The sequence below is a fragment of the Lonchura striata genome, chromosome 1 (genome assembly GCF_046129695.1).
Source record: "Lonchura striata isolate bLonStr1 chromosome 1, bLonStr1.mat, whole genome shotgun sequence".
Lineage (NCBI taxonomy): Eukaryota > Metazoa > Chordata > Aves > Passeriformes > Estrildidae > Lonchura > Lonchura striata.
The window spans coordinates 113,142,786-113,160,063 of record NC_134603.1 but is presented as its reverse complement, the minus strand read 5'-3'; the positions used below and the strand labels follow the sequence as shown (position 1 = coordinate 113,160,063).

At 40.6% G+C, this 17,278-nt stretch overlaps 1 protein-coding gene across 1 annotated transcript; it reads right to left on the bottom strand.

Annotated features, from left to right (window-relative positions):
* Positions 1-6,145: 6,145 nt before the first annotated feature.
* Positions 6,146-15,295, bottom strand: LOC110471058 (C-C chemokine receptor type 1-like). Its single transcript, XM_021531288.3, has 3 exons — positions 15,265-15,295; positions 9,298-9,449; positions 6,146-8,659 (listed from the first exon to the last, which is right to left on the bottom strand). The coding sequence occupies exon 3, from the start codon at positions 8,646-8,648 to the stop codon at positions 7,578-7,580; it is 1,071 nt and encodes a 356-aa protein (XP_021386963.2). The 5' UTR covers positions 8,649-8,659; positions 9,298-9,449; positions 15,265-15,295; the 3' UTR covers positions 6,146-7,577.
* Between the last annotated feature and the right edge of the window lie 1,983 nt (positions 15,296-17,278).

Genomic DNA, 17,278 nt, shown 5'->3' with positions numbered 1-17,278 from the left:
AGAACCCCTTAGAGAGAACCCCTGAGAAGATACCTGGTGAACTACCACTCCCTGCCTCAACTTGACATCTCTTGGCAGGGTTCTGAAGGATCTCATCCCATCAGTGAAGGCACCGAAGGGATGCCTTTTCTGCATTCACTCCTTGGTATCCTTGAAAGATTTTAAAACAAAAGCACAATGATGTCTTTCTTTGGATGCTGCCATTCCTAAACGGAAGTCAAGGGAATCACAACCGCTGAGTTATCCCTCAGATCTGTGGGGAGACAGTAAAGAGTGAAAAGCTCACTCTCTTTTCCTTGTCAATGTTCTTTGCATGAGGGACTAATTTTTATTCCATAGTACAAATGGTTTTTTCTCTTCCTTTCCTAATCAGCTGTTTCAATGAGCTCTTTAAAGATGGGAGGCTCAGGATCAAAATTAATGGCCCCCGAAGGGTATTCTTAAGGTCATGTTCATCCCACGATGCTTGGTGGACTGATTATATTAGACCCCCTACACAGTCAGTGGAAATAGCTGCTTCTAATTCTATTTTCACTACACTTAAAACAAGTCCCTAATTACTGCCTAATTTTCCTGGATAATGAATTCTGCTTTCATACTGAATTTTTATCATTCTGAAACAAGGTATCCTGTCAAATTACTTTTTCAATATGTAATTTCTAAATAATCCATACTAAAATTAATAGATATTTTAAGTATCTCTTCATGGAGACTGCATTGATTGCTGTATGTTACATGTTACCTGTCCCCCTGGAGACTCTAAACCTTTTCATAATTTCACACTACAGGAACAGGGTAAACAGTCTCAAACATGTTGCTGGACTTGCCTCTTTTTCATCAAGCTTTTTAATTCTGAAATATGCTCCTGCAAAACTTGCCCACAACATTTTGACTAACAATAACAATAACTACCACTACTACTTAAAACTAAGACCTGTGGTAGGCTGGTCTTCAAAAACAGTCCCTTGTTCCCACATATTCATTGGCTTTATTAATGTGTTTGATTTTGTTCATTATAGCTTTTAGTTCCCATAGCTCAGTCTGGTCAGCAAGCACAGTGTGGCAAGTTATTTACTGATGAAGAGTATTGCACACCAACAGAGGGCCTCTGCCACTCACGGTTTTAACAACTGAATAAGGGGAATGCACTTGGTCTACTCACCAGCTGCATCTTACAGCTGGATGAGAGACTCCCCAGAGAGAGCATGAATAGCTGTGGAACTTGGCAGCCCAAGTACTGGGTTGTGTGACTTTATTGTCAGCACCTGCAGGATATCTACAATTAGCTCTACCCCAGCTGCAGATGAGCAGAGCTGCTTTGGAGGCCAGATTTGGTCAGGTCTCGCATGACACTAGAAAAGCCCAATCCCCTTGTGCTGTTTGTGGGGCATTGGGTGCTGTTCATCAATGCTGTTAGGACAAGAACTTTCCTGCAGAAATTGGTCTCACATCCAGTCTGAAATTTCAACACACTAATCTGGGACTGACCATCTTAATGCTGTCTCACCTCCTCTTCCTTGCTGCCTCCGTCTTGTGCTTGTGAACACAGATGCAAGCAACACATCCATCATTGCAAGTCAGATTTTTCTCAGCTTTTCTCAATCCCTTGCCAAGCATTTCTTTGAATAAGTGCATTGCTGCTTGTCATGAATGCCAGTGGATTTTAAGACTCTTTACCTAAGATGAACCTTATCATTTTACCAAGAAAATGAAGCTATTGTTCAATAACAAAAGTAATGATTCAGTGGGTTGATATGGCTTTGAATTTTACCTGTCGTGGTTTTCATTCATTACTGAGTCCTATGTTTAGTGGTGTGATGCTCCTTCCCTCCATAAAGATATTCCTGGAATGGAATTGAGCTACATTCCCCATCTCTGGTGCTCAAGTTGATGTACTCGGCAAGTCTGCAGCCATGTACACTGTCAAGCCAAGCTGCATTTGTCAATCTCTCCTATCCAAAGTTTGATTAGATGATTAATCTTTACAGCAATCAGCCCATCACACTGAAGTGTCTGGTGTCTGAGTGGTATGGCACTCCCAGAGGAGAGGCTGTCATTTATGTGAGTTTTACACCGGTACCAAACTGGTTGCTAGGACACATACCAAAAAATTCACGTACCACTGTGATACACAAGTGTCATCAAATCTAATTATGAGTACAGAGACTTGAAAATTCAACTTATGGTTTCCATTCAAGTTATTGCAAATTTGCACCACCTGGAGAAGAAAGACTGGGGGGAAGATGGAATCCTGGGACAGAATGACAAACACCTTTCTTAGGTATCCATAGTGTGATAGAGCGAATAGTCTAATTAAAATTCTATCACTACAGCAATGATTAATCCTTTTCATCTGGAGAAGAAGTCAAATGAAGACAAGTGAACATGAACTAGATTAATCTTGTTACTTGCTCTATTCACAACATCTGCGTCCAAATTAAGTTAGTATTAGCATGTATTTTATTTCATCAGTAACAAGTGTCTTTGTCTTGAAGAGGCTGAATAAAGACATCCAGCTCAAACTACTTTATTGCTTAGGCTATTTTTTCTTATCAGCCTTCTTTCAGGCTCTCAGGTTCTGGTGACTCATAATTTGAGCCACCATCGCAATCACACCCAATCTTAACATCTGTGAGGTGTATTCTTTTTGGGAGAGCAGGCACAATGTACCACACCCTCAGATTTCTATCGTAGAGACTAGTGAAAAAAACAAAATTTTCACACATAGGTGTAAAAGAAGATGGGTTACAAAACCAAATTCTGGAAGACACAAGCATTTCTAAAGCCAATGAACATTCCTTCACATTGTTTTTTATTGTCAATAGCATCAAAGGTTGGGGGCTTTCTCACCTATTATTCTTAGGCTGTTTGTTTCTTCCGTGTAAATGCCACATGTCATTATACATTGCAGCACATCCTATCTCTTTGTCATAGTATGATTTTTTGTTTTGGCTTTCTCCAAGCTTCTCTTACTGAACTATGTTTCCTTATGTAGCAAGGAAGAGAACATTGCTTCCTTTTTCATTTTTATCCAGGTTTCTGGTGTATGCTCTCCCAATTTGTAGATAAAGGGTTGTCATTATTCAATAGCTTTTACTGTTGGGCCACAGTTATGCATTTCACAAAATTTGTTCTCTCAAAATCTCATTTTTACATACACCTTTAATTCACACACTTTGGGTTTTTTGGGGTACATTTATAGTATGTAAATTCTAAGTCTAGAGTTTGATGTTTTAAGGCTATCTTGCCTGTGCATTGGATATGCTCCTCCTGTGTACCTGTAACTACTGGACCTTTTATAAAGTAGGCTGGGGAAATCACAAACCAAATTTCTTCCCAGTGAAAACTAGGTTACACAAAGGGTGAACAGAGTCTGTTTGATGACAAAGTGTATGCCAGTAAGGCAATAAAGTAGCTTGAAAGAGTTAAAATTCACTGAAGTATAGTACAGGATAAATAAAAGAACTTAGGAAAAATGAAGGAAAAACCAAACATGCAAGAACCAAAATCTATAACCCGAGAAGTAAGAACAGAAGGACACTATAATTTAAGCTACAAAGAAAATGAAACTATTGATAAAGCCAAAGAAGTTTGTTTAGTCATTAACAGAGTTAAATACTTGCCTATAGGCTTTTACTCACAAAACCACCTTCTTCAAAGAGCATGCAGGGTAAAGGAAGTGTGCACTCCCTTAAATGGAGATCATAAAATGCAAAGCCAAGGACTTCAGCTTTAGGTTGGTACATATGTGGGAAATGCCAATCTTTTATTGTTCAAAGCATGTAAGAATGGGCATCTGGCATTTTGGAGGTGTGCTAGCTTTGCAGATTTATGACCTAGCACCCATCTCTGCCCAGATGTAAAAGAAAGAAAAAATAGCTCAACTGCATGTGTGAATCAGCTTCTTGCACATCAGGTGAAAGAATCCATACTGAGGACACCAGCCCCTAGAAACCAGTAAGTCCTTTTGAGAGTCAAAGGTTAGATATAGTCTGTAATTGTCCATACCTTATATTAGTGTTCCTGCAAGGTATGTCCAGATGGCTCTTTTACTTCCATCAATTTGGTTTGCATTCCATTCAAAAAGTTTTGTATCAGGATAGGCCAAGTTGTATGGGTAGCATCCTACTGGCACAACCCTGTAGATAGTTCTGGAGAGCTGAGTGTCACTAGGAGGTTTGTGCAGTTTTGCATATTGGCCTGTGTTTCTAAAAATGCTGCCCTCCTCTGTTTCAGTGTTGGAGTCCCACCTTCCCAGCATCAGTCATTCCAGACTTCAAACATTCAAACCAAAATTGCTCTCGTTGTCATCAGATGTACAAAAGATCTTGGCAGTGACACAAACTTTGACAACCTTTTCTTAAAAGTCCTTCTGTTCAATTTTTTGAATAAAGTACAGCTCCTAGTAGGCAAGTGTCACCAGAGTATGAGCACAAAACAATGCCTGTACCCCTTTGTTCTGGCCTGGTTGCCCTAGATATGTTAAATGTACCAGAATTTTCCAGTTTGGTCTTTTTCCTCTGTTATCTTAAAATTTTTTATTACTTTATTATGGAGTAATGGTTCTGAGGCCCCAGTGATCACACTAAATACTTCCTAGTCAGTAGGCATCCGCAGTTGAAAACAGCAGCAAAATTAAATTTCAAAATGAGCGGTATATGCCTGTTTTGCTGTTTAACCTGGTCAGTGTCAAGTTATTCTCCTGGCTGGCACTTTCTTTGTTTCTAATTAACTGCAGCAAGATGCCATGTAAATTTTGTCCTTATATTCTTTGTATTTATCCTTGCTGTAATTTTCACTGGAAGGAGAGATGTTTATTTTGGAGCTTCATAACTGTAAGTCTTTCTTATGATGCAGGTATATGTCGCAGTGCAAAGCTGCAATGCAGAATCAAGAATTATCTTGCATGGGCACATAACAATAGCTTAATGTTTGAGTTTAGTTTATTTGTGTTCCTGCAGCAGAAAATAGAAGATTGAAATCAGACCAAAAAAAGAAAAAAAATCAGATGTGGTTATAGAATTTACCTTAGCCCATGGTGGATAGATAAGTAGAGGAAGAGAAGGAGGTGTGGATCATAGGCTGAAAAAAAGGAACAGCACAATGAAGCAGGGAGAATGGCAGGGTGAAGCAGAAGCATATTTCCATATTGAATTTGAGGGCTTAAGTTCCTTACACATAAAACTTGGGAAAATGGGCACACTGCTTGTCTGAGAGGACTTTATATGGTGCAAAGAGATCTAAAATTTGCTGCAGAGAGTCTACAGAGAATCCTGGGTTTATCCCAATATTAATATAGTGACATCTTTTATTGCCCTTTTTTATTCCCACTCTTTCCCTATTTATAATATACGCAACCATATTTCTCCAAATCTCACTCATTTAAAATCTGTGGCCCCAGACTTTTTCCAAAGCTATTGTAGGTCACTCTTCTCAAGTTTGCTGATGGATAAAAGCTGTGCCAGCTGCAGAAGCTTCCAGACTGGGCCAAAAATTCTGTGTTCCCTTAGTTTGAAGTGTTGTATTGCAAGTGCCCATTTGTATTTTTCCCATCTCCACTCTGAGAACAGAGCCAATGCCTTTTTGCTTTCAGAAAAGAACATGGGCTACAGGGTATACACAGATTTCCAGATGCTGATTTTATTAATTTCACTATATTAACATGAAAAAAGGAAGAAATTTAATTACAACAAAATAAAGATTTACAGTTAAACACGGCAATAGAAATATTACCATTACAGCAGGATTTGTATTGCACTGAACTAATTTTTGCTTGAAAATCATAAAGATGCTTTCACATTATTTCAGTAAAGAAAGTAGAAAAGAAAGGAAAACTATTCTTTTTAAGCCAGAAAGTTTACTGTGAGGATAGTTTTTGGTCTTTTGTGTAGTCTATCTGTGGCTATTAACCTCACAATGTTACAATAGCTGATGGGGTAAGAGATAACAAACAGAAGTAGTGCCCAGGCATTTTAAGGCAAGAGGAAGAAGAATATTTTATAATATGCCATCTAGATTAAGGCATCTGATACATAAATTAAGAGGCTGACATTTTTGGGTTTCCCTCCACAGCTAGCCAGTTAATCTTGCTCTGAGACTAAATCCCATGACTGCTTCTGGCTCAGGCACTTATTCTAGTGACCACTGAGGGACCTTGAAGAGATTTGCTGTTAATTCAGGCATCTGTATCACATGCCTGACCTTAAGTACCGTGGAATTCCCTCTGGTGTCCTTGCTGGAGGTTAGTTGAACCTGCCCCTCCAGATTTCTGTGAGCAAGTCCTTGCATGCATGAGCAGTGCCCTTTCACTCCAGGGCCCCAGGAAATGGGGAAAATGCGGAAAGGCAGCTTGCTTGCATAAGGAGAGCTCACCCGCACTTCTTTACAGTCTGTAGTAGGAAATTGTCTGCTATGCTCCTTCTTCCTCTCCTTTGCTAACCCCATGTCCCTGAAATTCCTTTCTTTTACAGGGAAACTCTCAATAGTGGAATAACTATATGGCCATCATACACCAGTAGTCCAATGGTCTCGAGTTTTCAATCAGCATGCAGTTCTCATTGAGGCAACAGTGGGATAGAGGCACTCCTCTCTTGGGAAGGCAGGAAGGTATCCTTGTCTGGAATTGGCTGATTTTGCAGTTCCAAGGCCATTGTTTTCCAAGAAGTGTATCCCAAAAGTCAGACTTTCTGTGTGTGTGAAGAGCATGTTTTTTCCCGTGCAGGAGCCTAACCTGGCACACCAGTGTCACATGTTGCTGTGTAAACTCTTCTTCTGCTCATGATTTACCTGTCCAGAACTGGAGAGTCCTGATTTCAGTACTGTGTTTACATCCTTCAGAGAGTCCTGATATTTTGCTCATACAGAAACTTGCATGGCACATACCACGGTAATTTTCATTCTGGTCTTGCAGATCTTTGCTGAAGGGCCTTTATTGGTTAAGGGTTTTTTGGTTTTTGTTTTTTTGGTTTTTTTGTTTGTTTGTTTGTTTGTTTGTTTGTTTTCTTGGAGGGATGTGACTTGTCAGAAACAAGCTCACACTTTTTAGGAGTTTTTGTCTTGTTGTGAAGTCAGTAAACTTGGTGTGTGCAGTTGCTTGAAGAATTACAACCACAAAAATCACAATGTTGCTGATTAAAACCACACTTTGAAAAAAGTCAGCAACTAAATGGTGATATGGCAGGCATAAAATTAAAAAGCAGAAATAAAAATGCTATAACTTAGTTACAGCTGCTAAAGGATTTTATTTAAAATTGACTGCATTAGACTTTTCAATATTGTTTTCCTCCCTCAGTAAATCTCAGTGGACAGATTTTTGTAAAAATGCACAATCATATTTGTCTGGACCCTGTTTAAATCTTGATGTGACCCTGATATACAGTTAATGTTTCTTGGAGAGCTCATTGATTCTCTTAGTTTAGCAATGGAAAATGCTGTAATCCCAGGGAGCAGTTGACCACAAGAATAGGGGGTCATACAGTTTTCCGTAGTGGTTGACATAAGGATCTTAAATAATGTCAAGCACTCCATAAGGCAAAGCAAGCAATGCAAAATTTGCTAACTAATGTTCTGATGTATTTTTACAGTCCAGTAGAGATATCATGCTCTGCAGTGGATTGTGTGAATGTGGAACTGGCTCTTTCCAACTTTTCATGATACAGACTTGGACATTTTTTGCAAAGGTGAGGTGCGACATGCTTTCGGAAAAAGCTGCGAAGATATGCCTTGAATTTTTCTCCAACAAATACATAAATCACAGGGTTGATACAACAATGGATCATTGAGATTGTTTCTGTCACTTGGATTGCCTTCTCCAGTTGACCTTTAAGTTCACAATCTGTGATGAAAAATGAATCTTGAAATGTATGCAAAAAAGAAGAAATATGGAATGGTGTCCAGAAGATGAAGTAAAAAATCATGATTACAAAAATAAGTCTGACTGCCTTCTGTTTTTTTTCATTCTTAGATCTCAATAATATTTTTAGAATTTGTGAGTAACTGAAAATCATAATGAGCATTGGAACAATAAGTCCCAGAATGTTCATCTTTAAAATAAAAGAGTACTTCCAATTTATTGTGGAATCACTTGGATAATGAGTACTGCAAGTATAGCCTGAACTTTCCTTCTGAGTTTTGTGAAATACTACCCCAGGAACAGAAATGAGAACAGCAAGAGCCCAAGTGACAACACTGGTGAGGACACCGTAGGTGACTGTCCTGGCTTTCAAAGCAAACACCGCATGCACTATGGCCAGGTACCTGTCCAGGGTCAGCAGGATTATGAAAAAGATGCCACTGTAGAAGCCAAGGAAGTAGACACCTGACAGAATTCGACAGAGTGCCTCCCCAAAAATCCAGTCATGGACTGCATAATAAGCCCAAAAGGGGAGAGAAAATACAAACAGCAGATCAGAAATTGCCAAGTTGAGCAGGTAGATGTCAGTCATGCTCTTCAGCCTCTTGTATTTTACCAGGATAAGGACAACAAGCATGTTGCCTGTCAGGCCAAATATCACCACTAAAGAATAAAGAGGTGGCAAAAAATTTGCTGCAAAGTGCTTTTCCTCTCTTCCCATGCATGGTGTCGAATCGCCATAATCAAATTCTGTTGTCACTGGTTGGTTGGTGTAGTCTGTTGTTTCATTTCCCATGGTGTATTGGTCTGGAAGGGAATAAAAAAACATTGAACTAGAGGAATCTCCAAGATTTTCAGTGAAGGGAATGAAACATGCTGATGTCCTCATCTGAAATGAGTTTTGCTGATGAGCACACAAGCATTGCAATGTCAAGGTATGAAAGAGAATGAAATTGCAGAGCTACCAGGAAACCCATCTGTCCATCTGGGGAGTCACACTGGTGCATGTTGGAAGTGTGTCATTTCCCACATGTACATTGCCATGTGCATTCTTCCTCCTCAGTAGAGCCTGTCAGTTGCCTAACCCAGGGGGAAGGACAGATGAATTTAATGAGTTGTGGGCAGTTTGGGGCTCTTATGCTCATCAGTGGCTTTCCAGAGAAGCGTAGAAAGCCAGGAAGGCAGCTTCAGGAAACCACAGTGTCTGGCATGCAGAGCATGGTCTTGCTTCTCCTTGGGATTGGGCCACCTGCTCATCGTGCTGGTCCATCTTGTAGCCCTTGCCCACAGAGGACCAGGCACTGGTCCGGTGTAAATGGTGTCTGTAAAGGCACTGTGAAATGTGTGAAAAACAGCTGACTTCAAGCACTTCTTCAGGTTACTTCAAGTGACATTCTGGGAAGCTTAATTTCTATGGGAATTAGGACAGTACTAAATATACCCACCTGTGCTATTGTGGGTGTTGAAGAGTGGAAAGTCAGCAGTGTTGGTCAGGGTTAAAATGCCAAATGCTGGGGCTTTTCAGAGTCTAGGGCAGGTGTAGGCACTGAAAGTGTGCTGGTTTCAGATTGCTCTGGAATGAAATTGCTGCATGGTCCTGTAGAGAGAACAGACAGACAAAGACCTTAGCAAATTATGAAAAAGAGTTGCTATTGGAGTGGCCTCTAATACCTGTTTCTGTTGTGGCATCTTCGTGTTAGCTGAAAGGCCTCTCCACTTATGTTTAGGGATGTAAGGAGTTTTGATTCCTTGTTTCAGTAGTTGTTTACAGCCTTTATTCAGGAGCTGCAAAGTTCAGATTGATAGTGTCTTGGAGGGAGCACAAAGGCAAAAGGCACTGATATGGCTGTAGCTGAGTGTGCACTAGAGTTCTTCATGTGATATTCTACTTCACCCTTTGCCAGTCAGTGTTTCCAGTAAGGCAACCATGAGGAAGTGCAAGGGTTGTGCAAACTCTCTGTCCCTTCTGTTTTGGTTTAGGGACTGTTGGAGGGACTGAACTTCCCCTGCAAGAACAGGACTGGGTGTCAGCCCCTCTGGCTTCCAAATACTCCCCTTTTCCCATGTGCCTGGTAGAACTGTGAGCCAGATGCAGAAGCTTAGATTTGTTTAAGCTGATCTCTGAAAAGCTCAGGACAACTGTCTTCTCACAAACCCCCAGAGTACACAGATGAGTTCCTGTGTGTCCCATGAGAAGCTGGGCAGAGGATTTTGTGAAGTGTCAGAGGGACCAAAAGTGCTCCCTGGTCGCTTAGGGAAGAAATGCAATCGATGCCTTTGGTGGCCACGCAGGGAGAGCTACTCGCTGTCTGCTTAAAAGGCTGCTCTGTCTTCCTGTGCCATCATGACTGCTTTTATCAGACACTTCATGGCAGGCAGGTGGCTGCCCATGGCATGGGGTTAGTTTTGAAATAAGGCTGTTCCTGGAAATGTCATGCCTGCTTAGACAAAGGCAACAGAGCTCTCCTGATGCAGAGGAGTTCAGGCAGTGCATCTGGCCCAGGCTGCTGTGTGATATTTGAATGCCCATGTGGTGCACCAGTGCTCTCTCCTTTCCTGAATGCACTTTTTTCAGTGGTGTGCTCTGCCCTGTGTGATTGCAGGCATCTTTTGCAGAGACCACAGTCTCAAAACCACCACTATTTCATTCTGCCTGTACTTGAGCTGTACGAGTCTAAATGTCACTGAAGAAACTCAGCCCATAGTTGGAGTGACTGAGAGACAGGCCCTGCTCTGCTTTTTAGTAGATAGTAAATTTAATTACGTGTTGGGCTATTCTGAGCTGTAGCTGATGAAATTTGTTAAGGGTCTTAAGCTCATGTCAGCTTATTCAGCTGTTTGAGAGAAGACTGTTTTCCTGATATGTAATTACAGAGCATTCAGGATCCAGAGGACATAGTTTTGATTTGGATTTTTATCTTGATGGATATGTGTATAATACATATAACAAAATTTGTGGGTTACATGGTAGTAAAACAATTTTTTGTGTGTATATATGCACAAGTAAATATACATATACATACACTTAGATATAGAATCATAGTACTGTAGAATTGTAGAATCATTTAGATTAGAAAAGCCCTCCAGGATCATTGAGTCCAACCATTAATTTAATAGTGTTAAGTATTAAATCATGTCCCTAAATCATGTCCCTAAGCATCACACCTACACATCTTTTAAATTCCTCCAGGGATGGTGACCCAGACATTTCCCTAGGCAGCCTGTTCCAGGGCCTGATATCCCTTTCAGTGAAGAAATATTTCCTAATATTTAATCTAAACCTGCCTTAGTCCACTTAGCCTTGTAGAATCTTTGTATAAAAAGAAAATAACTTTTTTTTTTTTCAAAATATGGAACTTATTTTGAGTTGTAACACTGGCAGAAAAGTGTGGGAGTAACAAAACTTAAGATAACTGGTTCCCTACAGATTTGTCTCCTTTTCCATCCAAGCCTTGTGTCCTGTGAAGGGCTGACCCCAGCTAGTAGCTAAGGCCCCATCTGGTCAACCCACTCACTTCCACACAGCAGGATCAGGGAGAGAATCAGAAGTGCTGAAGAAAGAAAAACTTGCAGGCTGAGAAAAAGACAGCTGAAAAAGAGAATGAAACTCAAAAAACCCACAAGAGGTAATACAAGGACAAATGCTTGCCATGTTCAGCAAGCAGACAGATGCAGTCCTCAAGCAATGCCTACTCTGGAAAAACTTCCCTCTGCCCCTAGTTTTATTCCTGAGTGTGATGTTATATGGCACAGAATATCCTTTTGATCAGTTTGGGCCATCTGTCTCAGCTGTGCTCACAAACCTAAAAGACATCGCCATAAGGGCTGCTGGGAAGAAAAGTCAGTCCATCCCAGTCAGACCCAGTTCACCTTCAATTCACCACCACAATTTAGCTCTTGCCCTGTACAATTTACGCTGGACCTGGCTAGAAAGACATGTGCTGTGGTTGTTTTGTTTACTGGCTCTGATCTGGTGGGAAATCTCACAGTATTGGCATGGTCCTCCTTTTCAAAAGAAATATTAAAAATATTTTCTGAGAGGGTTTTTAAAAAAATGCTTCTCCTTTGCACACAGGCAGTGTTAATCACAAGGAACTCTAGAAAACTGACTTGAATAAAAAATTCTACTGGAATTTTTACTGGTTGCACTTGATTTTAGCTTTTTTATATTTATCTCTAACCATATTTCCCATATTCATTTTTGTGTAGAAAGGAGCATCTTCTCCAGAAGTTGTAGCCCTGGACACGATGTCTGGTTTTGGCTCTTGAATTATCTAGGTGTGAACCTTCAGAAATAAGTGTGTTACAGCAAAGAGATCTCCAGGTTTATCTCTGCTTTTGTGCTGTTTAAGCATAATTGGAGCAACTCTGATTTGAGAGCTTGTATTTAATTATTTGGTATATTTCTTCCCTTTTTTTTGTCCAAAATTATACATGAATATTCAGAAAATCTTAATTATTTTCATTTTCTGTACTGCATATGGCCATCAGTGCCCACTGTCCTAACCACAGTGCCCACTGTGCTAACCACAATCCCACTGTTTCTGTATGTAGTTTTGGGTTCTAACAGAAATTCTGAATGATCTTTGCAAAAGTAGGCAACATGTCAAGCCTAAGGTAGACATGTAAGAGGAGAACTTACTAATTTATCCTGTGTTTAACAATGTAAGAGTATCTAAATACATGAACAGTCCAATAAGAGGTTACTGTTGTTTCCCCTTGGAGGACTGGTTAGTTCTGAGTTGCCAAAGAAGCCAGATTCAGAGAGATTTGGCCAAGCAATGGGCCAAATACCAGGACCCTGGAAAAAATTTCTTGCAAAGAACATTGAGTTACGTCTTAGATGGGGGAAGATTTGGTCTGCTGAATACTTGTAACTTTGTGAAACCAAATAAATGTAATTTCATTTCTCTAAATTTTAACAAAGCTGTGCTTGTGGTATCATCAGAGATTCTTGTAATGAGGGTATAGCCCTCAAACATGCCTTCCCAGATTTCTGTATTTTGGCTGCTTTGAGAGAAGCCTCACTAGCTCTTGAGCATTTGCTGCTATCTACAGTGTCACTTTAAGCTAGAAGATTTCTAGGTGCTGGTAGGACTATCAGACATGATATTGTCATGTCATTCAAGCAAAGCAGCTCCTGAGTTGCTGCAGTGACTTATTTAGGGATGACATTTGTCACAGCCCAATGAGTCTGCTGTGGAGGGGTTTGGACAAAATTTCCCCTCAGAAACCAGAACTTGTAATAACTACAAGTCACAAGAGCATCTGTGCATGCATGGTGTTACTTATCTCAAAACTGAATGACCTTCCCAAAGTTCCCTTCACCTTTTTTCAATTTAAGACAAGATTTTTCTTTTAATATGTATGAATGGGTAACACAGCGCTACTGCCCCCACCCTCACTGTCCTTCTTTCACAAATGCCAGTATTTGGCACACAGAAAAAAAATTGCTTAATGATTTGTAGTCAGCATAAAAGTATGTGTCAGCAGCATCTGGGATACTCTATGAAGAGAAAGAAGTGCAACATAGCACTGAGTAATACTGAAACTTAAATAACAAAAAAAAGAATACCACATATTCTGATAGCAGGCTCTGCAAGAGAGGTACCCAGTGTTTTCCACTAACAGCTCTACCTCTTTAACTCTGCCTTTGACTTTCAAGGAGAAGCAAAACTGCAGAGAAATCTGTGCACAAACACCTGCACTTGATTGGAGAGAAAGCATAAAAGGAAGAACTTTTCCTGAGTTACCAGGAAAGATGAAGGAAAGGATGGAAGTGTAAACTAAATACTCTGTGTAAGACTCTGAACTAATAGTTTCCCTCAAACACAACTTTTCATGTGGTAGTGACCACAGGATTTCTTTCTAGGATTTGACTGGGTAAAGAGCCCCTTCCAAAATTAAACCTTGCCTGGGAAACCTCTTCCTCTTTTCTAACAGTTGAGCATTAGAAATATTCAGAATTACTTGCCTCCTAAATTATGTTTTTTTTTCAACTCTGCAAAACTTTGAAAGTAAAATATATTTGGGGCTGAAAAGAGCAGGCTTAATTCTCTGTGAGCCCTGATTGTTTACGTTCCCCAACAAAACCAGAAAGAAAGTCTGGCAAAAATTCTGAGCTTTTCTGCAGTTAAATAGAGTCAGTTTATGGGCCTCAAGACAAAAGAAGTAGGATGTGTCCTTACCTAAGCAAAGTAAAGGAATATCATAAGCACTGAAAATTAGCATTGTGAGAAAGAGAAATTGGAGATATGTGTTAAGTATCTTCCTCCAAATCATGAGTACATGTACACATGGGCTCTTGTGTAAGTTAACTTCTGGGCTAGTACATCTGTTAAGGGTTTTTTGCTTTGATTTGGTTTGGGTTTTTTTTTTCAGTATCTGATAAAACATTGCATTCAGAGTAGTTCAAGCAGCAGTTGTAGTCACAACCGTTCTGAGGATGAGTCAAGTACAAAATGGAAAGTTAATAGCTTGGAATGGAGGTTGCCACCATATGCCACAGGATGATATGATGTCCTGTTATTGCTCCAAGGGTCTCTACCCTGGGAGATTCAAGCCCCCTTTTCTGTTGCTGTCTGCTGTTGCAGGCAAATGACACTGCGATTCTCCCAGGAATGTAAAAAAAATGAAAAGGAATTTGTAGACTATTGTAGCTTTTTTGCTAACATACAAGTGGCAAATCTCATTTATCCAAGCAGAGGAGCTCACCTTTTCTTGTGTGTGAGTAGAAAAATTCCAGTGAAGTACTGATGATTTTTATTCATGTAAAACTTCATTAACAAAAATTGCAATCTGTGTGTAAAAGTGATATCTCATTGAGATGTAGCTGAGGTATGGAGCAAAGATTTTCTAATGTGGTGACTCAGAGACATCACATTAAAAAGAGGACCCAGTCCCAACATCCCCTTGAAACATGATAATGAAATAACATTTATAACATTTTAACAGATTAAATGTTTGAATAATACAGAGAAACCATGTGATAGGATAGAGATGGAGAACACCTGCCAACTGCATCTGACAGAGCAAGATGTGACTTAGATATGGAGTGTTTAGGTTAAACATTAAGGATTTCATGTCTGACCAAATTTTATCCTTAGTAGAATGCAACTTCAAGCTATCAATCTGGAACTGCTTCAAAACCAAGACCCAATAAGTTTCTGGTACAAAAACAGATTATCATATTCTACATCAATTGTCCAATTGAATTCTCTACTTTCACATTTAGGCTTATCTGAAGCTGTAAGCTAGTTACAAGACCAAATTGTTCCCAAAGATATTATCTCTGCTTCAGTGTCAGCTCTACTGCCACTGTCATTAGGCACATACACTCCCTCCTTAGTGAATTTCACTTAAATAGACACACATTTAGATGTGAAAATAAGGAAAAAAAATCAGCTACTTACTGTTTCATCAAGCTGGTGTAACTGTGGGTTCTTCTTTTTTGTGAGCGTACATGTATCTGAAAATAGGAAACAGCATTTCCTGTGACATATTGCAAAAGGGGGGTAAGTTTCTTCTCTGAAAAATCTTGGTTGCCAGGATGAGGTCAGAACTGGTGGAAGACTTTATGGGTACCAACTTGTTCTGCTTCAGCTGGAGCTACTCTACAGGGTTAAGACTGGCTGGTTCAATAAAATTCCATTCTCAGATAAGTAAGTATTTCTACCTTCTCTGGAAACTTCTAATCTCAATTTACTCTCTTCCAGTTTGAATCCATTGCACCTTGTCCTGTCACCCCATGCCTTTGTAAAATGTTCTTCTCCTTTCTTGGAAACTCTCTTCAGACACTGGAAGGCCACAATTAAATCACCCTGAAGTCTTCTCTTTCTTCAGGCTAAACAAACCAAATTTCCTCAGACTTTTCTCACAGGAAAAGTCCTCCATCCCTCTAGTTCTCTTGGTGGCCTCCTCTGGACTTGCTCCAGCAGTTTGATACCCTTCCCATATGGGAATCCCAGAGCTGGATGCAGCACTGCAGGTGAGGTCTCACCAGAGCAGAGGAAAAGAATCCCTTCCCTGCTGGCCATGCAGCTTTGGATGCAGCCCAGGACACATTTGGCTTTCTGGGCTGCAGATGCACATTTCTGGGTTGTGTCCAGCCTCTCATCCATGGGCTCCCCAAAGTCCTTCTCCCCAGGTCTGTTCTCTATCTGTTCATCACCCAGCCTGTGCTGACACCAAGGGTTGCCCTAATCCAGGTGCAGCATCTTGCACTTGGTCTTGTTAAACTTCACAGTGTTCCCATGGACCTTCTTCTCAAGCTTGTCCAGCTCCCCCAGATGGCATACCATCTTTCAGGTGTGTCAGCAGCCCTACTCAGCTTGGTGTCATTTGTGAATTTTGAGGGTCCACTCAATCCCTTTGTTAATAAAGATATTAAATAGTACTTGGTCCCAGTACAGACCTCAGGAGGACACCACTTGTCACTTATGTCAATGTCCGAGACATTGACAACTTCCCTCCAGACAGGGCGGTCCAACCACTTGCTAATCTATGTAACAATTCACCCATTGAATCCATCTCTCTCCAGCTTAGAGAGAAGGATGTTGTGAGGGCTGTGCAGAAGTCCAGGTAAACAACATCCTTGGCTCTTCCCTTGCCCACTCTTGCACTCACTCCATCGCAGGAGGCCACTGGGTTGGTCAGGCAGGACTTGCCCTTGGTGAAGCCGTGCTGGCTGTCCTGAATCACCTCTCTGCCCTCCACATGCCCTAGCTCAGCTCCCAGGAGGATCTGTTCCATGTTCTACCCAGGCACAGAGGTAAGGCTGAGAGGTCAGTAATTCCCAGGGTCATCCTTCCTACTCTTTTTAAAGATAGGTACAATGTCTCCCTTCTCCCAGTCACCTGGGACATCACCTGACCGCCATGCCTTTTCAGGTGTCATGGAGAGGGGCTTGGCAACCGCTGTCAACCATTCCCTCAGGATTCTGAGATGCATCTCACTGGGTCCCATATATCATTATAAAACAGGACTTATGGAGTATTTTTCAATGTTGTAGCAGGACTACTTATTTAAAATTTGCTCTTTTTTGGCAGCAGCTCTTGACCACTCTTTCTAAGACTGCAGGGTGTTTTCCTACAGTATTCCTGAAAAGCTGTAAGACTGGCTTGTGTTGCAATTTTAGCTGGATTTTTTCATTTCCTAAAAACTTTATTTCAATAAACCCAGGGATATATAACCTGATCACATGTGTTACAGGGAGTATGAAAGAGCCTCATAAAGTTGCTTCAGAAAGAGTGCTTAAGCAAGACTATAGGAAGAGGGATGTGATGGCTGGAATCGCATAAGGGAAGGAGCGGTGTAGATTTTGCTCTAAGTACAGACAGGAAACCATTGAAAACTTTCAAGCCTGAACAGAAAGTGCCTTCCCTACAGTGACACAGTGGATAACAAGGAGACCCAAGATACATTTCC